The sequence below is a fragment of the Haematobia irritans genome, chromosome 3, assembly GCF_050003625.1.
Source record: "Haematobia irritans isolate KBUSLIRL chromosome 3, ASM5000362v1, whole genome shotgun sequence".
Classification (NCBI taxonomy): Eukaryota; Metazoa; Arthropoda; class Insecta; order Diptera; family Muscidae; genus Haematobia; species Haematobia irritans.
The window spans coordinates 63851875-63877433 of NC_134399.1; the positions used below are offsets into that span (position 1 = coordinate 63851875).

At 37.8% G+C, this 25559-nt stretch overlaps 2 protein-coding genes across 3 annotated transcripts; one reads left to right on the top strand and one right to left on the bottom strand.

Annotated features, from left to right (window-relative positions):
* The first annotated feature begins 1011 nt into the window (after positions 1-1011).
* LOC142230369 (uncharacterized) lies at positions 1012-1626 on the top strand. 2 transcript variants are annotated; one of them, XM_075301014.1, is made up of 2 exons: positions 1012-1120; positions 1208-1626. In XM_075301014.1, exon 2 carries the CDS (start codon positions 1221-1223, stop codon positions 1602-1604), a length of 384 nt encoding a protein of 127 aa, XP_075157129.1. In that variant the 5' UTR covers positions 1012-1120; positions 1208-1220; the 3' UTR covers positions 1605-1626. The 2 variants fall into 2 exon arrangements, with proteins under 2 accessions (XP_075157129.1, XP_075157130.1); XM_075301015.1 differs by having other exon boundaries at positions 1016-1120; positions 1214-1626.
* Positions 1627-18770: 17144 nt separating this feature from the next.
* Positions 18771-23558, bottom strand: LOC142229550 (uncharacterized). Its single transcript, XM_075300116.1, has 2 exons — positions 23502-23558; positions 18771-20744 (listed from the first exon to the last, which is right to left on the bottom strand). The coding sequence occupies exons 1-2, from the start codon at positions 23502-23504 to the stop codon at positions 18927-18929; spliced, it is 1821 nt and encodes a 606-aa protein (XP_075156231.1). The 5' UTR covers positions 23505-23558; the 3' UTR covers positions 18771-18926.
* Between the last annotated feature and the right edge of the window lie 2001 nt (positions 23559-25559).

The following is a 25559-nucleotide window of genomic DNA, read 5'->3' on the forward strand; positions in this document are numbered from 1 at the left end:
TTTTTGGATGTGCAATTTATATAATATTAAGGACAAATTTCTTTAAAATAATGAAATTTTAATTAAAAGAAAGTTTATTATCTTTGTTTAAAAATACTTTTTTTTTAAATTTAGGACAAAAATTTTGGAAATTTGCGTCCCTCCGTTAAAGTCGTATGTCTTTGAACTAAGGCTAAGTTTTCTTTAAAGTAAAGAAACGCATGTTTGATTTAAATAACTCGTCTTTGAAGTAACTGAATTATTTTTAGATTTAAGATAAAAACGCTTCTCAATATAGGCTAAGACTTATATTGAGGATTTTGCATCTTTGGTTTAAATTTTTTTTGGGATTAAGAAAACATTTTTACTTTAAATTATAACGGATACATAATTTATTGTAAAAAAACGGCATCTTTGGCTCGGAATCAATACCAAAAACCTTAACTTCTTTTTGAGTGTAGATATCACTGCCAACTTGTTTCATTAGAATAATTAACTATTTAATAAAATGTTCTTAACTTTAATAAAATGTTCTTTATGTGTTCATAATCTTGCCGTAGTCCCTCGGAGTTCATGAATTATGCCCTGCCTTTTGGTTTTCTTTCGCATCATAAGCTTTCCACCCATTTTTCTTATAGTCATACTTATTTCCTAACCCATTGTGCACTTAGTTTTGGCAAAAAATATTTGAGGTAGAAAATTTGCATTTAAAGACATTCATGCAATGAAAGTGCAGCATTAAACTTTATCTCAAAAACAATATTTCTCTTCCACTTTCTTCATTGAAATGAAACAAGAAAATGTTTTTGTCCCATAAAAGCAAGTAAGGCGACTTGTTGTCACAGTTGCGCATGCGCAAATCTAAATGCCCAGTAGAACGCATTACATCAAGAACTTATGTAACTTTGTGTATCTGCTAATCGTCTTCTCTTTAACACCACGAGTGGCCAAACAAACCGCCTTAGGCGGGTAGGGTATTTATGGCCATGATAAAAGTCAATGGTCTGCCAAAGTGAGCGTCCATTAAACAACTGAACCTGTTCGATATAAAAGAAAGTGGACTAACAATCCAAGTATTTAGTCGAGATTTGCATTTAAGTAGCAACAGACAAGGCTGAAGGCAAGAGATAAAACAACGGAGGTTAGTAGAATAACGAAATGTCTTTTATTTTCTTCTCAAATGTTTTACGATAAATAATTATTTAATTTTATTTTGTGTTACTTTCAGATACAGGTAGAACATGAGAAATTTTTTGTGGAATTTATTGCTGAAGATTCTTCTGACCGGGTTGATAGGCGTGAATGGCTTAGCTCATGCTATACCTTTAGGCCTACCGAATGCTCTGGATATCGCCAACAATGAAGCGGATATGATTTTTGTTAAGCCCTCTGATTTGGTTATGAAAGACTCTGAAGATAAGCCATTAAGGTATCAATTCATTATCGATTATCCTCATGCTCCGGTACCGGGTAATCACTACTTGAAGCCATGGAATACAGTATCCTCGAATTTTATTAATGTCAAGACTATGGAAAATCATCAAAATCGGATATTGCAAAAGAAAAATATTTTGTATTTATTTAAGGGTGAGAGTGATCGAATACAATCGTCAACAATAAAATAATGAATTTTTAAAACGCCTCTCATTTCCCTGTGTTTTGCCATTTCGGGGAAGCCTCCTAATAGATATAGCCACCATTTGAGCCATAGTTTGTCCCATGATGTTCATGGGTTTCGTGAGTGTGACTGCCTTGGCTCTCATGGCCATAACTATCATGTCCGTGACCATGGCCATGGCTGTCACGGCCGTGGCTGTCATGGCCGTGGCTGTCAAGGCCGTGGCTATCATGATGACTTTCGTGGTGACCATGACTGTCATGACCATGACTATCATTCCCGTGGCTTTCGTGATGCCCATGACTATCTTGATGATGGCCGTGGCTGTCATGACCGCCTTGACTATGACCGTGACTTTCATGGTGGTTCTCGTGATGACCATGACTGTCATGTCCTTGACTTCCGTGACCGTGACTATCATGTCCGTGATTATCGTGGCCGTGGCTTTCGTGATGGCCATGACTATCTTGATGATGGCCGTGACTATCATGTCCGTGACCACCTTGACTATGACCGTGACTTTCATGGTGGCTCTCGTGATGGCCATGACTCTCTTGATGATGACCGTGACTGTCATGCCCTTGACTTCCGTGTCCATGACTATCATGACCGTGATTATCGTGGCCGTGGCTTTCGTGATGGCCATGATTATCTTGATGATGACCGTGACTGTCATGACCGCCTTGACTATGACCGTGACTTTCATGATGGCTCTCGTGATGTCCATGACTTTCTTCATGATGTCCATGACTGTCATGACCTTGATTTGCGTGACCATGACTATCATGGCCATGACTTTCATGGTGACTGTCATGACCATGACTATCGTGACCATGACCTCCTTGACTATTTCCGTGACTTTCATGGTGACTCTCGTGATGGCCATGACTCTCTTGATGGTGGCCTTGACTACCATGACCGTGACCGTCGTGACCATGGCTATCGTGACCATGACTATCGTGACCGTGGCTATCATGACCGTGACTATCGTGACCACTAGTACCATGTCCGTGGCTTCCATGACCATCTTGACTGTGTCCATGACTCTCCTGGTGATGACCGTGACTGTCGTGTCCATGTCCGTGGCTATCATGACCATGGCTTTCCTGGTGGCCATGACTTTCATGGTGACTTTCGTGATGTCCATGACCACTGTCATGGCCACCGTGGCCATGATTATCATGACCATGATCGGCGTGAGCGCTACTATGACCAGAGCTGCCATCTGCACTGAAAAAGCTTGATGGAGCCGAATAGCTACCGCTACCAAATGAACTAAATTCAAATGAAGGTGCAGAAATTTCAGCGCCATAGGATCCCGATGTATATGTAGTCAATTTCGATGGTTCCGATGCACCATAACTAGAATAGGAGCCTGATCCAAATGAGGAAGTGTAACTCTCTGGGAATGAGTGACTTCCATACGAGCCAGAAGATGAATGGTGGGTAGCGGGATTTTCATGAGGTGGTAAATACAGATGACTGACATCTGCCGCAGCAAGGGCAATTAAGCCAAATAACACGGCAATAAATATTTTCTGTAATGAATGAAAATAAAAATTTAACTTTTATTCAGAATTTTGAAATGGAGAAATAAAATGGTATGATGCAATTTAATTTAATGTAGAATCTCAAATTAAGTTATCTTCATAGGAATGGTGACTTTTCTCTGTCTGTCACTATGTGTAGAAGAACCTCCTATTTGCGTGCCCGTGTACGGAAACCTGATTGGTCTAGTAAAAGGATATTTGGAGAATTGTATGTATTTCTCCGTGGACATGTGGTAATAAGCTGCAAAATAATTCACTTGGAGGAATCACATCGCTCCATTACCCAGCAATAGATTAGGAAGTTTATCCAAAGGCACAACTTTAAAAGCACTTCTAAAAATGTACTCTCAAAGATGTTTTCTATTTTAACCACACAGGAAGTTCTTTTAATACAATTGTTTATAACTCGCTTTTTTCATATTTATACCCTGCGCCACACTGTGGAACAGGGTATTATAAGTTAGTGCATATGTTTGCAACACCCAGAAGGAGACGAGATAGACACATGGTGTCTCTGGCAAAAATGCTCAGGGTGGGCTCCTGAATCGATATAGCCATTTTGTAATCAAAGTCTAGGTTGCAGTTTTAGTCCAATCGACTTCAAATTTGGCACAAGTATGTGTTTTGGCTCGGAATAGAAGAAATCGGTGCAGATTTAGATATAGCTCCCATATGTATGTTTCGCCCGATATGGACTTATATGGCCCAGAAGCCAGAGTTTTGCCCTAATTTGCTTAAAATTTGGCACAAGAAGAACAATTGTTACTATAGTCAAGTGTGCCAAATTTTATTGAAATCGGTTCAGATTTAGATATAGCTCCCATATATATCTTTCGCCCGATATGGACTAATATGGTCCCAGAAGCCAGAGTTTTACCCCAATTTGGTTGAAATTTTGCACTAGGAGTACAATTAGTAGTGTAGTCAAGTGTGCCAAATTTTATTGAAATCGGCTCAGATTTAGATATAGCTCCCATATATAGCTTTCGCCCGATTTACACTCATATGACCACAGAGGCCAATTTTTTGCTCCGATTTAGTTGAAATTTTGAACAGGGAGTAGAATTAGCATTGTAGCTATGCGTACCAAATTTGGTTGAAATCGGTTCAGATTTAGATATATCTCCCATATATAGCTTTCGCCCGATTTACACTCATATGACTACAGAGGCCAATTTTTAACTCCGATTTAGTTGAAATTTTGCACAGGGAGTAGAATTAGCATTATAGCTATGCGTGCCAAATTTGATTGTAATCGGTTCAGATTTAGATATAGCTCCCATATAAAGGGTGATTCTTTTGAGGTTAGGATTTTCATGCATTAGTATTTGACAGATCACGTGGGATTTCAGACATGGTGTCAAAGAGAAAGATGCTCAGTATGCTTTGACATTTCATCATGAATAGACTTACTAACGAGCCACAACGTCGAATTTTCAGTGAATGGGCCCTAGAAAAGTTGGCAGAAAATCCGCTTTTTTATCGACAAATTTTGTTCAGCGATGAGGCTCATTTCTGGTTGAATGGCTACGTAAATAAGCAAAATTGCCGCATTTGGAGTGAAGAGCAACCAGAAGCCGTTCAAGAACTGCCCATGCATCCCGAAAAATGCACTGTTTGGTGTGGTTTGTACGCTGGTGGAATCATTGGACCGTATTTTTTCAAAGATGCTGTTGGACGCAACGTTACGGTGAATGGCGATCGCTATCGTTCGATGCTAACAAACTTTTTGTTGCCAAAAATGGAAGAACTGAACTTGGTTGACATGTGGTTTCAACAAGATGGCGCTACATGCCACACAGCTCGCGATTCTATGGCCATTTTGAGGGAAAACTTCGGAGAACAATTCATCTCAAGAAATGGACCGGTAAGTTGGCCACCAAGATCATGCGATTTGACGCCTTTAGACTATTTTTGTGGGGCTACGTCAAGTCTAAAGTCTACAGAAATAAGCCAGCAACTATTCCAGCTTTGGAAGACAACATTTCCGAAGAAATTCGGGCTATTCCGGCCGAAATGCTCGAAAAAGTTGCCCAAAATTGGACTTTCCGAATGGACCACCTAAGACGCAGCCGCGGTCAACATTTAAATGAAATTATCTTCAAAAAGTAAATGTCATGGACCAATCTAACGTTTCAAATAAAGAACCGATGAGATTTTGCAAATTTTATGCGTTTTTTTTAAAAAAAAAGTTATCAAGCTCTTAACAAATCACCCTTTATATGTTTTTCTGATTTCGACAAAAATGGTCAAAACACCAACATTTTTTCGCCACTGCTTAGTCGAAAAGTTGTAAAAATGACTCTAATTTTCCTAAACTTCTAATACATATATCGAGCGATAAATCATAAATAAACTTTTGCGAAGTTTCCTTAAAATTGCTTCAGATTTAAATGTTTACCATATTTTTTTTACTAAAATTGTGTTCCACCCTAGTGCATTAGCCAACTTAAATATTGAGTCAATAGTTTTGGTAAAAGTCTATCAAATTCTGTCCAAATCGAGTGATATTTAAATGTATGTATTTGGGACAAACCTTTATATATAGCACCCAACACATTTGACGGATGTGATATGGTATCGAAAATGTAGATCTACAAAGTGGTGCAGGGTATAATATAGTCGGCCCCGCGTGACTTTGGACTTTCCTTACTTGTTTTTACTAACATTGTGTTCCACCCTAGTGTATTAAATTTTGAGTCTACAGATTTTGTAGAAGTCTATCAAATTCTGTCCAGATCGATTTTAAATATATGTATTTGGGACAAACCTTTATATATAGCCCCCAACTCATTTGACGGATGTGATATGGTATCGAACATTTAGATCTACAAAGTGGTGCATGGTATAATATAGTCGGACCCGCCCGACTTTAGACTTTCCTTACTTGTTTTAATGGGTAATTTTATCTTTTTATACCCACCACCATAGAATGGTGACGGGGGTATAATAAGTTGGTCATTACGTTTGTAACACATAGAAATATCGATTTCCGACCATATAAAGTATATATACTCTTGATCAGGGAGAAATTCTAAGACGATATAACATGGTTATATCGTCTTAGAATTTCTCGTCTGTCTGCCTATTTGGCTGTCTGTCTGTTGTAATCACGCTAAAGTCTTCAATAATGAAGCAATCGTGCTGAAATTTTGCACAAACTCGTCTTTTGTCTGCAGGCAGGTTAAGTTAAAAGATGGGCTTCATCGGTCCAGGTTTTGATATAGTCCCCATATAAACCGACCTTCCGATTTGAGTTCTTGGGCTTATACAAACCGTAGTTTTTATCCAATTTGCCTGAAGTTGGAAATCTATAGGTATTCTAGGCCCACAAACAGGTGTAAAAAATGGTGAGCATCGGTCCATGTTTTGGTATAGCCCCCATATAGATCGATCTCCCGATTTTATTTCTTGGGCTTATAGAAACCGTAGTTTTTATCAAATTTGCCTCAAATTGGAAATCTAGAGGTATTTTAGGACCATAAAGAGGTGTGGCAAAAATGCTGAGTATCGGGCAATGTTTTAGTATAGGCCCCATATCGACCGATCTCCCGATTTTACTTTTTGGGCGTGTAGAAACCAGAGTTTTTGTTCAATTTGCCTGAAATTGAAAATCTGGAGGTTTTTTAGGACTATAAATAGGTGTGCAAGAAATAATTTTATTGTTTAGGAATCTAGAAACCGTAGTTTTTACCCAATTTAAGAGGTGTGACGAAAACGGTGAGTATCGGCCCATATTCTAGTATAGCCCCCATAAGACCGATCTCCCGATTTAACTCGATGGTGTTCTAGAAACCGTAGTTTTTATCCGATTTGCCTGAAATTTTAAAAATGGTGTTTTAGACCCACAAAAACGTGTATCAGATTTCAATTTTATCGGTCCATTTGGTAAGGTATCCAATAGACCGATTTTACTTATTGGAAATTCCTTGAAACTGAATGTAAAACTTTCAGATTACTTCTCGTAATCATTTAAATATTGGGTGTGAAAATCTACAGATTTTAGATTTTTAATCAAGGCGTTATTTCATCATTTTCTTGCACTCTAACAAGAGATGATAATGATTCCTCTAAAACTCAAACAAAAATGGTTCTTATAAATCCAGAATCTGATATAGTCTTAGGTTAGGTGGCAGCCCAGGCTCAATTAGACTATTCAGTCCATTGTGATACCACATTGGTGAACTTCTCTCTTATCACTGAGTGCTGCCCGATTCCATGTTAAGGTCAATGACAAGGGACCTCCTTTTTATAGCCGAGTCCGAACGGCTTTCTACATGCAGTGAATCCACTTAGCTTTGAAACCCTCAGAAATGTCACCAGCATTACTGAGGTGGGATAATCCATCGCTGAAAAACTTTTTGGTGTTCGGTCGAAGCAGGAATCGAACCCACGACCTTGTGTATGCAAGGCGGGCATGCTAATCATTGCACCACGGTGGCTTCATAGGTACAATCTTTAAATTTGTTTCGGGAAATGTACTGGCTGAACTGCTCTGCTTGGGAGAATATCTGCCATCAAACCCCCCTGACATTTGAAAGGAAACTATAATATTTGATTTGTCCGTCCGACCGTCTGTTGAAATCACACTAACTTCCGAACGAAACAAGCTAGCGACCTCAAACTTGGCACAAGTAGTTGTTATTGATGTAGGTCGGATGGTATTGCAAATGGGCCATATCGGTCCACTTTTATGTATAGCCCCCATATAAACGGACCCCCAAATTTGGCTTGTGGAGCCTCTAAGAGTAACATATTTCATCCGATCTGGCTCAAATTTGGTACATGATGTAAGTATATGGTCTCTAGCAACCATGCAAAAATTGGTCCATATCGGTCCATAATTATATATAGCCCCCATATAAACCGATCCCCAGATTTGACCTTCGGAGCCCTTAGAGGAGCAAAATTCATCCAATCCGGTTGAAATGTGGTACGTGGTGTTAGTTTATGGTCTCTAACAACCATGCAAAAATTGGTCCATATCGGCCCATAATTATATATAGCCCCCATATAAACCGATCCCCAGATTTGACCTCCGGAGCCTCTTGTAGGAGTAAAATTCATCCGATCCGGTTGAAATTTGGAACGTGGTGCTAGTATGTGATCGCTAACAGACATGCAAGAATTAGTCCATATCGGTCCATAATTATATATAGCCCCCATATAAATCGATCCCCAGATTTGACCTCCGGAACCTCTTGGGGGAGCAAAATTCATCCGATTCGGTTGAAATTTGGTACGTGATGTTAGTATATAGTATCTAACAACCATGCAAAAATTGGTCGCTATCGGTTCATAATTATATATAGCCCCCATATAAACCGTTCCCCAGATTTGATCTCCGGAGCCTCTTCCAGGAGCAAAATTCCTTCGGTTGAAATTTTGAACATGGTGTTAGTATATGGCCGCTTATAACCATGCCAAAATTGGTCCATATCGGTCTATAGTTATATATAGCCGATCCCCAATCACACAAAAATTGGTCCATATCGGTTCATGATCATGGTTGCCACTCGAGCCAAAAATAATATACCAAAATTTTATTTCTATAGAAAATTTTATCAAAATGTTATTTCTATAGAAAATTTTGTCAAAATTTTATTCCTATAGAAAATTTTGTCAAATTTTATTTTTATAGAAAATTTTGCCAAAATTTTAGTTCTATAGAAAATGTTTTCAAAATTTTAATTCTATAGGGAATGTTTTCAAAATTTTAATTCTATAGAGAATGTTGTCAAAATTTTGTTTCTATAGAAAATTTTGTCAAAATTTTATTTCTACAGAAAATTTTGTCAAAATTTTACGTCTATAGAAAATTTTGTCAAAATTTTATTTATATAGAAAATTTTGTCAAAATTTTATTTCTATAGAAAATTTTGTCCAAATTTTATTCCTATAGAAAATTTTGTACAAATTTGATTTTATTTCTATAGAAAAATTTGTCCAAATTTTACTTCTATAGAAAATGTTGTCAAAATTTTATTTCTATAGAAACTTTTGTCAAAACTTTATTTCTATAGAAAATTTTGTCAAACTTAATTATATACGTATTTAATCGGCCTTTTTTAGTTTAATATATACCACGTATGGACTACCTTGCAATTTAGAAGACGGTGTTAGGAAGATACCTTGCCATCAGCAAGTTTTACCGCAATCCAAGTAATTCGATTGTGGATGACAGTCTTCAGTAGAAGTTTCTACGCAATCCATGGTGGAGGGTACATAAGCTTCGGCCTGGCCGAACTTACGGCCGTATATACTTGTTGTATATAAAGTACAGCTTGCAGTTTAAGTACGATCGTCCTCAAATTTGGCTTTGATTCTTACTTCGACTCAATGCCTACTGATTTTGGAAAAATAGGTTCAAATTTGGCTATAGCTGCCATATATATCAACCGATGTGATCATAACTGACGTGTTTCTTTTCCTGTTATCAACTATTTTTTCATTCCAATTCGCAATTAACCCACTAGGTGCAATGGCAAGAACCCAGAGAAGGAATATTGTACCCTATACATGTTTTAAGAGCAAAACTTTTAATTGTTCACCATCCAAACAAATACCATTGTGGAGTGAAAACATGTTAGAAGTGATCATAGTCCTTCTCTGCGTGCAATCAGGAGTTTATCTGTTATTACAGATACGCATACAGCGTAAGTAGTTCATTGTAATACCACAGGTGACGACCTTATCTAATATGTAACCGTCGAAAATTGGATTAAAGCGATGACCCATTCGATGCAAGGTGGACATCTAAACCATTGTACCGTATTGGCTCTCCTTTAGGAACTTTATTCGAGTACTACCTTACACAAAATTTAAAGTGAATCGTTCAATCTCTTCGATAGAGCCAATCCAACAGAAGGATTAAAACACTCCAAGTAACGAATTTCTTTCTTGAGGTTTCTGGTCACAGCATCATATCTCATCATATCTGACAATATGATAGTTTTGTTTAATCAATCCTCGTAGGTCAAACACTAAGTCCACTATTGCATACAACACTAAACACAATATATTTTGAAATCGGTTATAAATGTTCAGGACAATATTATTATTTTTTTTTTGTCTATACTTCTACATATTAAATGACTTGATTTTTTTGTTTATTCTTTATTAACTCATAAGAGAATATTGAATTTTTTTGATATTCTTATAGGATATAGCACAAAATCCTCAAATTCCACTAACCATTTTGACAATTCTCTCAACCTCTTTATTAATTAAGATGATACTGATTTCATTTGGATTATATTACCGATATTTATACAAAATTTTCAATTTGATGGCAGTCAGAATTGCTGTTACGATCTAAGATGCAGAACTTGTTGTGGCGCTTCACCCTATTGATCTAAAAAATTCCCATCTGGAGTAATCGTTTCATATTTTACTAAAATACGATAATAATTATTTGAATTTATAATTGCAATCGAAAACAAACCGGAATAAGGTAATTTTACCACAATGGTAAAATATGGTCTAACGGATAAAATAAATACAAAGATTTTTGTTTTTTATAATTATATACAAATAATTATTATTTATATAAATTTAATCGAATGTATTTCCATTGCTTTGTGAATATCAAAATTGTTGTATGTAGAATATCAAAACATGTTTGATTCCCGCTAAAAATATTTGGATATTTTAGGAAGTTCAATACATTGTAAAATATTTTCAATTGATTTAGCAATTATAGCAAGGTCACATTTATCTTATCCCAAACATCCTAGCAAAACAAAATTGGATTTTCTTGCCAATTCATTACTCTTAATGTTTAGTCAAAAATCTTAAAGGGATAGCCTTAATTCTTAATTCACGAGAAGTTCTCTGGATGTGATATTTGAAAATCGTTTGATTTTCGTTGTTTACGCAATAAAATACGCTAAGGACAAATAATATATTTGAGATTTCCAAAATTATTCGAAAATAGTATAAATTGCAAAAAATAATTTTGTAATACATCGAAATATTGCTCTAAGACCCCATAAAGTATATATATTCTGGGTCGTGGTGAAATTCTGAGTTGAACTAGCCATGTCCGTCCGTTCGTCCGTCCATCTGTTGAAATCACACTAACTTCCGAACGAAACAAGCTATCAACTTGAAACTTGGCACAAGTAGTTGTTATTGATGTAGGTCGGATGGCATTGTAAATGGGCCATATCGGTCCACTTTTACGTGTAGTCCCCATATAAACAGACCCCCAGATTTGGCTTGCGGAGCCCCTAAAAGAACCATATTTATCCGATCTGGCTGAAATTTGGTACGTGGTGTTAGTATATGGTCTCTAACAACCGTGACAAAATTGGTCCGCATGGGCCCATAATTATATATAGCCCCCATATAAACCGATCCCAGATTTGGCTTGCGGAGCCTCAAAGAGAAGCATATTTCATCCGATCCGCCCGAAATTTGGAACGTAGTGTTAGTATATGGTTTCTAACAAGCATTCAAAAATTGTTCCATATCGGTTCATAATTATACATAGCCCCCATATAAACCGATCCCCAAATTTGACATCCGGAGCCTCTTGGAAGAGCAAAATTCATCCGATCAGGTTGAAATTTGGTACCTGGTGTTGGTCTCTAACAACCATGGAATAATTGGTCTATATCGGTCCATAATTATATATAGCCCCATATAAACCGATCCCCAGAGTTTACTTTCGGAGCCTCTTGGAGCAGCAAAATTCATCCGATATATGGTCTCTAACAACCATGAGAGAATTGGTCCATATGGGTCCATAATTATATATAGCCCCCATATAAACCGATCCCCAGATTTGACCTCCGGATCGTCTTGAAGGAGCAAAATTCATCCGGTCTGGTTAAAACTTAATGCATGGTGTTAGTATATGGTCTCTAACAACCATGCAAAAATTGATCTATATCGGTTCATAATTATACGAGTATAGAAAATATTGTCAACATTTTATTTCTATAGAATTTTATTTCTGTAAAATTTTTGTCAACATTTTATTTCTATAGAAAATTTATGAAGCACCCCTTAGCACCAAGTAATTCAATTCTGTATGACCGTCTTTAGTAGAAGTTTCTACACAATCCCTGGTGGAGGGAACATAAGATTCAATTTTTTTTTCAATTTTTCAATTTTTTTTTTTGTTTTCAGTAACCTAATAGTGTCAATTCATTCCCTTAATCTTCTTGTCCAATAAGCTCGAATGAATACTATAATAATATGTAGTTTAAATGATTTGAATATTAAATCAGCCTGTATTGATATCACGCTAAAATAAAAATAGAAAATGATTCATTTTGATTTCATCTGATCATATATCGCGATTCCAGTCTTCCACCTTCCATTTTTAATTCTCGCAAAATTTTTGTCGAGGCCTCACATTTGTTTACAGTGCCGCTTTTTGATTGTTTTATAGTCCCAATAAGAAAATTGGAAGTTCCATGAATTTTTTCCACTTCCGATAAAGTTCTTTGAAACCAGTCTTAGAGAATAGGCTATTTGGCGGTTTAAAGTCAAAATTTACATTTTGGACAATTAAATGCAATATGACTAGAATATCAACAAAAACAAGTATATACGGCCGTAAGTTCGGCCAGGCCGAATCTTATGTACCCTCCACCATGGATTGCGTAGAAACTTCTACGAAAGAATGTCATCCACAATCGAATTACTTGGGTTGTGGTATCTTAAAACTTTCTAAAATCGTTTTCTAAATTGTGAGTTAGTCCATACGTGGTATATATTAAACAAAAATGTTATGTATAGGTAAGTCTAATACAAATAATTACGAATCGATATGGACTTTTTGCACGATACGTAGAGAGCTATGTACAATTATGAACTTAATATGGACCAATTTTGTGTGATTGGGGATCGGTTTATCTGAGGGCTATATATAACTATAGACCGATATGGACCTAGTTAGGCATGGTTGTTAACGGCCATATACTAGCACAATGTACCAAATTTCAACTGACTCGGATGAAATTTGCTCCTCCAAGAGGCTCCAAAACCAAATCTAGGGATCGGTTTATATGGGGGCTATACATTATATATTATTATGGACTGATATGGACCACTTTTGGCATGGTTGTTAAATATCATATACTACCACCATGACCAAATTTCAACCAGATCGTATGAATTTTGCATTTCCATAAGGCACCGGAGGTCAAATCTGGAGATCGGTTTATATGGGAGCTATATATAACTATGGACTGATATGAACCAATTCCTGCATGGTCGTTGTATACAATATACTAACATCACGTACCAAATTTCAACCGAATCGGATGAATTTTGCTCTTCCAAGGGGCTCCGGAGGTCAAATTTGGTGATCGGTTTATATGGCGGCTATATATAATTATGGACCGATGTTGACCAATTTTTGCATGGTCATTAGAGACCATATACTTACACCAAGTACCAAATTCCAGCGGGATCGGATGAAATTTGCTTCTCTTAGAGGCTCCGCAAGCCAAATCGGGGGATCGGTTTATATGGGGGCTATATATAATTATGGACCGATATGGACCAATTTTTACATGGTTGTTAGAGACCATATACTAACACCATGTACCAAATTTCAATTGGATCGGATGAAATTTGCTTCTCTTAGAGGATTCGCAAGCCAAATTTGGGGGTCCGTTTATATGGGGGCTATACGTAAAAGTGGACCGATATGGCCCATTTGCAATACCATCCGACCTACATCAATAACAACTACTTGTGCCAATTTTGAAGTCGATAGCTTGTTTCATTCGGAAGTTAGCGTGGTTTCAACAGACGGATGGACGGACATGTTAAGATCGATTCAGAATTTCACCACGGCCCAGAATATATATACTTTATGGGGTCTTAGAGCAATATTTCGATATGTTAAAAAATGTTAAAAACGCAATGAGAAAGTAAATATACCCCCCATCCAATGGTGGAGCGTATAAAAAGTAAAAATAATATATGAAAATTAAGTAAAAAAGTTCACAACCTCGGGATTTAACCTGTGTCTGTTCACTTCCTTGGAAGTTCTTTTGAAAAAGTTTTGCAAATTACTAGAGTTTTCAATGTTTTATTGAGTTTAAATGACAAAAATATATACGCCAAAAATAACAGAATAAAAACGATGTATAAAATGAAAAACATCTTTTGGAAAAATATTTGATAAAAAAAATTGTCGTTGGTGAGATTTGAACCTGCGTTCTTTATTTTTTCATTCACACTAATAAAGAACATCTCGAGATGTAGTTAGAATCTTATGACTACGATCAAATCTAAAACATTTGAATTGACATTTTGACGCTCCGTGTTCAAGAAACATACTACCACAAGAAGAACGATTCCAAAAATGAGCTTCCGCACTCGCGGCAACGTGAACACGCTTTTTCTTATACCAACTACTCCGTAATGCTGAAAAACGTGAAATTTGACATTAAAGGCAGATTCACAATGCCAAATACAATTTCAGATACACTTGCGGAATTTTTTAGTGATCTAGTTTGGCTTTTTCGTGAATTTTAATTATTGAAATTAAATTAAGTTTTTAATATTACTAATAAAAATAAAATACTATCACGCTAGAACGTGTAAAACTCCCGAATATGGCTATGTTTTGTTATGAAATTCGCTGAAGCTCGCTAACCTGAACATTTTCGCTAACGTGAACTCTCTCGGTTTTAATTACTTCACGTTACCGCGAGTGCACTGTATATGGAGACTACATTAGATTCTGGATTTATAAGAATTTGCTTTGTTTGCGGTTTTTTGAGGAATCTCAAACATCTTGTGAAAAAAGTAAACTACATTATGGGAGAAATGAACTATCTCGTGCGAAACTTGAACTAAATTGTATTCCAAATTTTGAGATTCATTAAATTAACAAACATTTTCCGACATTTTTGGACCATTGCTATTTCCGAAATACATCTTTCATGAAAAGCAAAAATGAACTAAAAATAAAGAAAAAATCTTAGGCGTCAGTTCATTTCCCATTTTAACCAACTACAGAGTGGTTAAAATGCGAATGATCTGGTGCATAAGATTTTTTTCTTTATTTTCATTCTTACTATTTTTAAGAAGTTTACGAAAAACTTCTTCTGTTTGAGTTAGAATTAAACAAATTTGTATGTCATTGAAATTTTACTGCCATTTAATTCATAAAATTCTTGAGACATACTTGGAATAAAGAAAAAATCGTTGGGCTGGGGAAATTTTCTTACAAAATTTTAAAAATAAACTAGAACAAAATAACATTTTTGCAATAAACCGGTTTATATGGGGGATATATCAAAACCTGGTTCGATCATTACCATTTTCGGCACATCTCTTTATTTTCCTAGAATAACTCTAGATTTCCGATTTGAGGCAAATTGGGTAAAAATTACCGATTCTAGAAGCTTCTTGGGAGATCAGTCTATATGGGGGCTATATCAAAACATGGACCGATAATCACCATTTTCATCTCTTTATTTTTCTAGAATACCTCTACAAAAAGTAAAATTGGGAGATGGGTCTATATGGGGGCTTTATCAAAACATGGACCAATACTCACCATTTTCGGCATACCTCTTTACGGCCCTAACATAGAAGCCCAAGAAGTAAAATCGGGAGATCGGTCTATATGGGAGCTATACCAAAACATGGACCGATAGGTACCATTTTCGGTACACTTTTTGATGGTTCTAAAATACCTCTAGATTTCCAATTTCAGGCAAATTGGATAAAAACTGCGGTTTTTATAAGCCCAAGACCCCTAATCGGGAGGTCGGTTTATATGGGGACTATATCAAAACTTGGACCGATATAGCCCATCTTCGAACTTGACCTGCCTGCAAACAAACGACGAATCTGTGCCAAATTTCAGGACGATAGCGCCATTATTGAAGGATGTAGCGTGATTGCAACAGACAGACAGACGGACATGCTTATATCTTAGACGGACATGCTTAAGTCTTAGAATTTCTCCCTGATCAAAAATATATATACGGAATGACTAACTTATTATACCCCCGTCACCATTCTATGATGGTGGGTATAAAAATGATTCAATCCGCGAATTTCGTAAAATGCCAAAGGTTTGTTCCTTTGGCATTTTGGAGAGTAAAGATGGCGCTAAAAAATGTCAAAGTGTCGTGCATCTCAAAATTAAAAACATATAGCGCTTTGCTTTTTTACCTTACATATCCGCCACCCCGTAAGCATATCAAATTGTTTGAAGGAACCACGTCAACGTACAAGGCATATAGTCAAAATTAATTCACATATATAAGCTAGAGGTGTACACGTGACACGAAATTGTCGTGACTCACGAAAATTTTCATTATAAAGGGTGATACGGTCAAAATTTGGTCAATATAAACTTGACGTATTTCTTTCAATTTTGCATTAAAAAAACCTGAACACTCCTCATTTTGAAGGTGTGTGTGTGTAGAATGTTGCACCTATTTTGATTTTGGAATTCACTCTTCAGTTGTCAAAATGCCGTCAAAGCAAGAAGAGCAGCGTATCAAAATTTTGCTCGCGCATCGCGAAAATCCGAGCTACTCGCACGCAAAGCTGGCAAAATCGCTAAAAGTTGCCAAATCAACCTTTACAAATGTAATTAAAGTGTTTGGGGAACGTATGTCGACAGCCAGGAAGTCTGGATCGGGGGGAAATCGAAAACCGGAAGCCGCTGAGACGACAAAGAGAGTTGCCGGTAGTTTCAAGCGAAACCCTAACCTCTCTCTCCGAGATGCCACAAATAAGCTGGGTGTATCGTCTACAACCGTGCATCGAGCCAAAAAACGAGCCGGACTATCGACTTACAAGAAGGTAGTGACTCCAAATCGCGATGATAAACAAAATACGACGGCCAAAGCGCGATCCCGGAGGCTGTACACGACGATGCTGACGAAGTTTGACTGCGTGGTTAATGGACGACGAAACCTACGTCAAAGCCGACTACAAGCAGCTTCCGGGACAGGAGCTTTATACGGCGAAAGGAAGGGGAAAAGTAGCAGATATTTTCAAGCACATAAAACTGTCAAAGTTCGCAAAGAAATATCTGGTTTGGCAAGCCATCTGTACCTGTGGCTTGAAAAGCACAGGGACTGTCAACCAAGAAATTTACGTGAAAGAGTGTTTGAATAAACGTCTGCTGCCTTTCCTGAAGAAACACAGTTGTTTCGTACTGTTTTGGCCGGATTTGGCATCTTGCCATTACGGTAAAACGGCCATGGAGTGGTACGCCGCCAACAACGTGCAGGTGGTTCCCAAGGACAATAACCCTCCCAACACGCCAGAGCTCCGCCCAATTGAGAAATACTGGGATATTGTCAAGCGGAACCTAAAGAAGACCAAAAAACTGCTAAGGACGAGCTGCAGTTCAAGGCAAACTGGCTTTCTGCGGCGAAGAAGGTGGACAAGGTGGCTGTACAAAATCTGATGGCAGGTGTCAAGCGTGAGGCCCGGCAATTCGGACTTGGAAAAGCGAAAGCCTAACTGAATATTTTTCCTGAATTTTATACTAATTGAACTTGAAAAAGAAATTTAATTTGATTTTTTAAATAAACGATTTCACCGATTTACACGCGTTTTCCCTTGACCAAATTTTGACCGTATCTTTAAAGACGTGAGTCACGAAAATATATTTTATTATTATTTTATTTTATTATAATATCTTAGTGTGTGTGTGAGTAATGATTATCTGAAAATTACGCTCACGAAAATAATCCCGCTTACGAATTTTAGTTACACGGATGGGTTCAATGGTAAAAACTAGAAGTGCTTATATGCAATAGGTACATTTAGTTAATGTGTATCACAATGAACTGAATTCTATGTGAGCGTGTTTCAAATCGGGCTGCCACTTTAACCTAACCTAACCTAGTATGTTAAGAATTTAATAACGCTCTCGATTTTAATCATGCTCGTCAGGTTCAGTGGTAAATTACTCACGAAATTATTCGTAAGTTTCCGAATTTCTTGTGAGTCATGACATTTTTTGTGAGTCACGACATTTCTAATCGTGAGGGTGAGTCTTTAAAAGATTTTCGTGTATGAGTACAAAGTTTCTTTTCGTAAGTGTGCGTGAGTCCTACCAAAAACTATTGTGTGTGAGTAAGATTTTTCTGTCGTGAAAGTGCGTGAGTAAAATATTAAACACGTGCACACATCCAATAAAAGCACAGTTGTCAACAACACTACATGTCTCTTAAATTGTTTCAGAGCAACACTGTGTTATCTTGAGTTCTGTCGTCAACTCTCTCCGGCGCCTTTAGTTCTGTTTCCGTACACTCTCATTCTGACCTCTCTGTGGTGTGTCATCTCTACACATAACTATGTTTACACGACTTCTCTAAACTAATTTGTATTTGTATCCACATATATTATATTTAAATGCAATGTTCCAAACACTATATGATTAGATAGCCTTTTAGTTTAATATTTAAGAAAGAGCCAAGACAAAGTGGTATTTTTCTGTATCATTGAGGAGGGGGTTTTGATGTCCTAAATGCAATGTTACATTTATGTTATTAACCATCTGCAACAATACACAAGACGCTTCTCAAAAACCTCTGTAAATTAAAGATAATTAAATTAATATGCTAAAAATTCGTTTATTAATTAAAACTAGGGTAATGCGATGAATAACAAAACAATTGAGCTAAATGTCGATTAAACAAAACAAAAATAAATGCTACATATGTAACAACAACAAAGCTTCTTAACATTCAGAATTTTCCAAAAACTCTGACTCTATCACAACCTTTTTGAATTTTCAATTTCTATTGAAAATCTATTGGCTATTTTCACATTTAATACTTGCTATAGACATAACCGCCATTTTGACCATAAACTGTACCAGCATCCTGGCTTGATGAAGATGGGAAGCTGATGTGTTGAGATGCTGGGGCAGAGTGTTGATGGTTCTGGGAAGAATGGCTTTCACTAGAGGCATGAGAAGTGTAAGATTGCTGAGCAGGAGCAGGAGCAGGATTTTGATAGTTGTAAGAGCCATTATCAGCTTGAACTGGTGCAGGAGCGGAATAGGTTTGTTGGGCTGGGGCAGCAGCAGCTGGAGCAGAGTATGATTGTTGAACGGGAGCTGGGGCAGAGTAGGTTTGTTGAGCGGCAGCTGGAGCAGAGTAAGATTGTTGAGCGGCAGCTGGAGCCGAGTAAGATTGTTGAGCTGGCGCAGAGTAAGATTGTTGAGCTGGGGCAGAGTAGCTCTGTTGAACAGGGGCTGGAGCAGGAGCAGAATAGCTTTGGCTAACTGGAGCAGCGGCAGGAGCTGAATAGCTTTGCTGGGCTGGAGCAGAGTAAGTTGACTCTTGAGCTGGAGCTTGATAGTTGTAAGAACCACTTTCTACAGCAGCGGAGGAAGAGCTGTAAGATTGTTGAGCTTGGCTAGCACCAGAGTAGGATTGTTGTACAGGAGCTGGGGCAGGAGCAGAGTAAGTTTGTGGAGCAGGAGCTGCTGCTGGAGCAGAGTAGGATTGTTGAACGGGAGCTGGTGCAGGGGCGGAGTAAGATTGTTGAACTGGAGCAGCAGCTGGGGCAGAGTAAGATTGTTGGACTGGAGCTGGGGCAGCAGGAGCTGAGTAAGATTGATGAACGGGAGCTGGAGCTGGGGCCTGATAGTTGTATGAACCATTATCAGCTTGGGCATTAGCTTGAGCGGAATAAGATTGCTGGGCAGGAGCAGGGGAAACAGCAGCTGGAGCAGAGTAAGACTGTTGAACTGGAGCTGGGGCAGGAGCAGAGTAAGACTGTTGTTGCACAGGAGCAGCAGCTGGAGCTGAGTAAGATTGTTGAACTGGAGCTGGGGCAGGAGCAGAGTATGATTGTTGAACAGGAGCAGCAGCAGGAGCAGAGTAAGATTGTTGAGCAGGAGCCTGATAGTTATAAGAACCAGCTGGGGCAGCAGCGGCTGGAGCAGAGTACGATTGTTGGGCGGAAGCTGGAGCGGGAGCAGAGTAAGATTGTTGTTGCACGGCAGCTGGAGCAGCATAGGATTGTTGGACAGGTGCTGGGGCTGGAGCAGAGTAAGATTGTTGCACAGGAGCAGCAGCTGGGGCAGAGTAGCTTTGTTGCACTGGAGCTGGGGCTGGAGCAGAGTAAGATTGTTGGGCTACAGCAGCAGGGGCAGAGTAGCTTTGTTGGGCTGGAGCAGCTGGTTGTTGGTAGTTATAAGATCCCGAATCACTTCCAGATTCATAGGATTGTTGTTGTTCTGGTGCTGGTGGCAAATAGGCATTGTGTGAACCACCACTGGAAGAGGCTGGGGCAGAATAACTTTGTTGTTGTTGCACAGATGCACCATATGAGGAGGATGAACTGGATTGAGCAGTTGAGTAACTACCAGCGGAAGCTTCAGCACTAGCACCACCACTAGTTTGTTGAAGCGAGAAGCTGGCAATTGGTACCGAAGGTCTGATCGACTCAACATGAGCCTGAGACTGGGAGGGGGTGAATTGCGAGCTATAGCTTTGAGCATGTTGTGGGGCATAGGTTGCAACTTCGGTGGAGCTAGAGCTAGATGCTGGAGCAGGATAATTGTATTTGCCCAAATGGCTAACATCGGCCGAAGCCAATGAGGCCATAGCTAGTAAACCGCAAACGATAAAGAGTTTCTGTAAGAAGGGAGATCAAAAAGAGTAAATCATTAGCACACACATATAGAAAGCTAACATAAGGGAGGAGGAAAGTCATTGGTGGTCTTCATACACTCAAACCAATATTGCCCGAAGGATTATGTATCCTGAATTGAGGACACCTAATTTGTACAATATAAAACACAAATCCATTTTTGTTAACAAAACCTTTATAATTAATTTTAAAGTTTTACTTCCTTAGATTTCAGAAACTTATTTTTTGATTTTTTATCCCTCAGTTAAAGTTATATTCCTTTGAAATATGTTTGATGTTCTTTCCCAAAAACAAGTTTACTTCCTCCAAAAGTTTTTTACTGTGCCAGAAGGATTTTTGCATTGATTCCGAGTTATTTAGCTTTGAACCTAAACTTCATAAAATTAAAATTAGGATACAGATCTCTTTTATGGAATTTTGCCATATATCCACAAAGTAACATCCGAAGTAGAAATATTTGTCTCTGGAACGAAATTTTGGACAAACGTAATTCCCCTTTCCTATAACGTATTTTCTTTAAAGGAAAATAAAATCGAATGTATGACGAGCTATGCAACCATAGGTTAGGTGATGACAATGTCATAATACTTCTGCTGGGAACGAATCCCAACAAACTCTGCAGGAGGGCGGAAAGGGTCTGATGATGTCATATGACTTGGCAAGACCCAGGGGCCTGAATCTTGACCCGGAGAAGACATAGGTATGCCTATTCACTAGAAGGACTAAAATTGCCCAATTTATTAAACCCAGCTGTTTGGACAAGACGATACCAGTTTCTGATAAAATAAATTACTTAGGAGTAACCTTAGATAGGAAACTGAATTGTAAGAGCCACATCAACGGACATCTTGTCTTTGTATAAGTGGGGCAATGAAGACCATGTGAACCAGAGCCTTGGAGACGATACTGGACTTCTGGCTATAGAGGTTTAGATCAAAAGAGTAGCCGCCATGGCTGCGATGACATTGAAGATGTTGGGAGAATGGACGGAAACACAAACTATGACGAACCATCAACTGATAATAGGGGCGACTGAGGTGGCCATGTTTGCCAAGTGCGACATTCTGGCACCAGTAAGATTAGCATAGGAAAATGGGTCCACAAAACAGATACCAAAGGGAAATTACTGTTAAGATGGGTGGAAGGACGTAACTGATCGTACATGTGGAAGATTCAGTCACCGAGATCCTATTCCAATTGCTGGACCACAGCACAATCCAATAGGCGTAAGTGGGTGCTACAACGGAATACCGAGTGGTATGAAGGGGGGGGGGGGTGGGGGACACATAAAGCGATGTGGACCAATTCAATGCTCGGAAGGGCCACGTAAATACTATGGGGTGACTCGATAAAAAAAAACTGGAGAATTACTCAAGGAAGGTAGAACGACCGTCAGGAGGGCCGTGCACATAGTATTGAGAGCACACCTATGCCGAGTTGGAGCACATATGATGGGGCGTGTTGGGTGGGTTTCGATGATGAAGAGACCTGGAATACTACCTTTGTAACTGTCCTGCTTTTACTAGGCAAGAGTGAAGAGTTTGGAAACAGAGAATGGAAACAAATTAAGGAATTCGTCAGAGACACAGAGTTCCTCGAATAAAAGAAGGGTACGATGGAACGAAGTAGTTAGAGAACACAACAAGCCAAATACTGGCTTAGGTGTATGTCAACGGACCTGAGACAGGGAAAACTGAATCCTCTTTTCAATATAACCCGATGTTTCAGACATACTTGGACTATATAGTCTATTGTGTTACCGCAATGGTGAACTTTTCTTTCAACACAGAGTGCTGCCCAATTCTATCATTAGCTCAATGACTGTTTTTTATAGCGTAGTCGAAATGACCTATCATGTTGCCTATATATCCCATATTACAGTTAGGAATAAAAAAATTAAAGCAAAGTTTAGGAAATTTCTTTAAATTAAAATAAAGAATATTTTAATGAAATTTGTCTTTAATATAGTGTAATTTGCGTTTCCAAAAATTTAAGTTGCATAATATTTCACTTTAAGACAATATTTTTATATTTTTTTTAGTTTTAACTCATGCGTAGAATGATTTTTTTCCGTCTGTCGTCAACGAGCTTTGTTTATTTCTAACGAAGGTTATGTTAGGTATCGGCCCGATGTATCAGGCTCACTTAGACTATTCAGTCCATTGTGATACCACATTGGTGAACTTCTCTCTTATCACTGAGTGCTGCCCGATTCCATGTTAAGCTCAATGACAAGGGACCACCTTTTTATAGCCGAGTCCGAACGGCGTTCCACATTGCAGTGAAACCACTTAGAGAAGCTTTGAAACCCTCAGAAATGTCACCAGCATTACTGAGGTGGGATAATCCACCGCTGAAAAACTTTTTGGTGTTCGGTCGAAGCAGGAATCGAACCCACGACCTTTTGTATGCAAGGCGGGCATGCTAACCATTGCACCACGGTGGCTCCCTTATTTCTAACGAAAGACTTTTAATCGAAAATGAAACACTCGTTGGTTTTACATTTCGTTTCGGAGAAAAATAGCCCTGCTTTTGGATCTAGGAGACGATTAGAACTTTGTTAACTGATTTTTGAAATTTTGCACACATTTTATTTTTATTTCAAAATTTAAACACAATCACTTGATTTCAATAAGGAAATTTTGATATTTTTTAATTAATCCGTTATAAATGTATTTTCTCCTTTTTTGATAGGATTTAAAATTTTTTCTTTTTCTTTGTTGAATATTTTCATTACTAACCATTTTGAATTCAGTGCGTAAGCTTAGGAAAATGATTGTTTAGCACACGAATGTAAAGACTCAACTGATGATCTTCATGTGTTGGCCCTAAACATTTATACTGCCATAGTTTGGATCATCATCGAACATTTCACTTACAACACCATCAAAGCCAACAGAAATCAAAGCGAATGGTCAAAAGCCAAAGCATTTTTTCTTCGTGTGAATGATAAACGCTTGGGAGAATAGGCAAATGATATGAAGGCAGATCATCGAGTAGCATATCTTTCTGCATGCCAATTTCGAGGGGTCTCCATCCATCTGTGTAGCTTATTTTGCTCTCTAACTCAAAAGATGTCATAACAACACATTGAAACATCTGTAGCTTAGCACCAACATTTGGCTTAACCATCGCATATTTCGAATATCCAATGCGCGCATGCGTAGAAGATCGCCTTTGGCTAAATATTCAATAATGACATTTAAGGCGTTATCTTTGAGTAGTACTGCTTCTGTACACACATGGCAAACAATAAGAGGCTTATTAAGTTCAGGGCTTCCACTGAGATAGCTTCTGCGAAAATCTTCCCATGCACTCTTTTGGAGGGGGTAAACAAAAACCAGCCCAAACTAACAACAAGCTATTAACGCACTTTGATTGCCCATCACAACATCCGTCCGTCCGTCCATTCGTCTATCAATAATGCGTTTGCTTATCAATGATGCGTTTTTGTTTACCATTAGAATAATTTATCGTAATCAGATATCTTTTCATCAATCTAAACATGATTTTTTTATGTTCCTAATAATTTTTCAAAATTTGAATTCAATGCAGATTAGGATCTTTGTATTAATTTTTTCAGATGTTGTGGAGAGGAGAAACAAAAAAACAAGCTCACTTCCAGCAATATTTGAAATGCCGAGAGCTGACCTCCTGACACCCTAAGTTTTTTTTTTTGAAATTCGGCATTGCTAATTAATAACTGAAGTTGAATCAAATCTTTATTGAACATTTTTAAAACGATTAAAAAGAAGATTGGTCATAAAAAAATATGCTAATATAGAATCTATGGAATTTAAAGTTTGAACAAAATTCAACTCAAAGAAAATTAATAAAATTCATGAAGAGCGTGTACAGATTCAATACTATTCAGTTCCAGCATAAAAACTAGAGGTGTGCACGTGAGTAATATTTTGCTCACGCTCACGCACACTCACGACGTAGAAATCTTATTCACGCACATTCACGCACGATATTTTTTTGTAGGACTCACGCTCACGAAAAGAAAATTTGTACTCACGCACGAAAATCTTTTAAATGTCGTGACTCACGAAAAACATCGTGACTAACGAATAATTTTATGAGTAATTTACCTATAGAACCTGATTGAAAACATAAGTATGATTAAAATCGAGAGCATTATAAAACTCTTTAAACCTAGGGTGTCACTAAAATTATAAATGAATTCAACTCGTAAGCATTTTATGTTCGTACGCGGGATTATTTTCGTGAGTGTGTTCCGAAATTCGTTACTCACGCACACTCACTAAGATATTATTTTCGTGACTCACGCTCACGCACGACATTTGATTGGTTAATCACGCACACTTACGCCGTTGCCGTCAGCGTAAATCACGACTCACGCGTGAGTCACGACAATTTCGTGTCCCGTGCACACCTCTAATAAAAACATCGTAACAACACCATTTACTAGAATTTTCATACCATTTTATATACACCCGAAGAAAAAATACTTTAGACTAACGAAATTCTCCTTTCTTATAAAGAAAAGGGCCGAATCCGGTACTCTTCGCTGCTGTATCTCGTATGTTTTTATGAAAGTATCTGTGTTATAAAACACACACACTGTTTTGAGGAAGTTTCACTGGATTCAATAATGTTTTGTGTACGTTAAATAGTTTAATGAACTAATCATAACGAATCATAACGATTTATTTACTATGTTAGTGTCTCCCACAAAATAGTTCAGAATTTTTTTTTTTAAATTTGTAAATTTTTGCGATTTTGAACTTTTCTTTAAAAGTGAAAAAAATATCCCCTATGTTCCGGAATTCGGA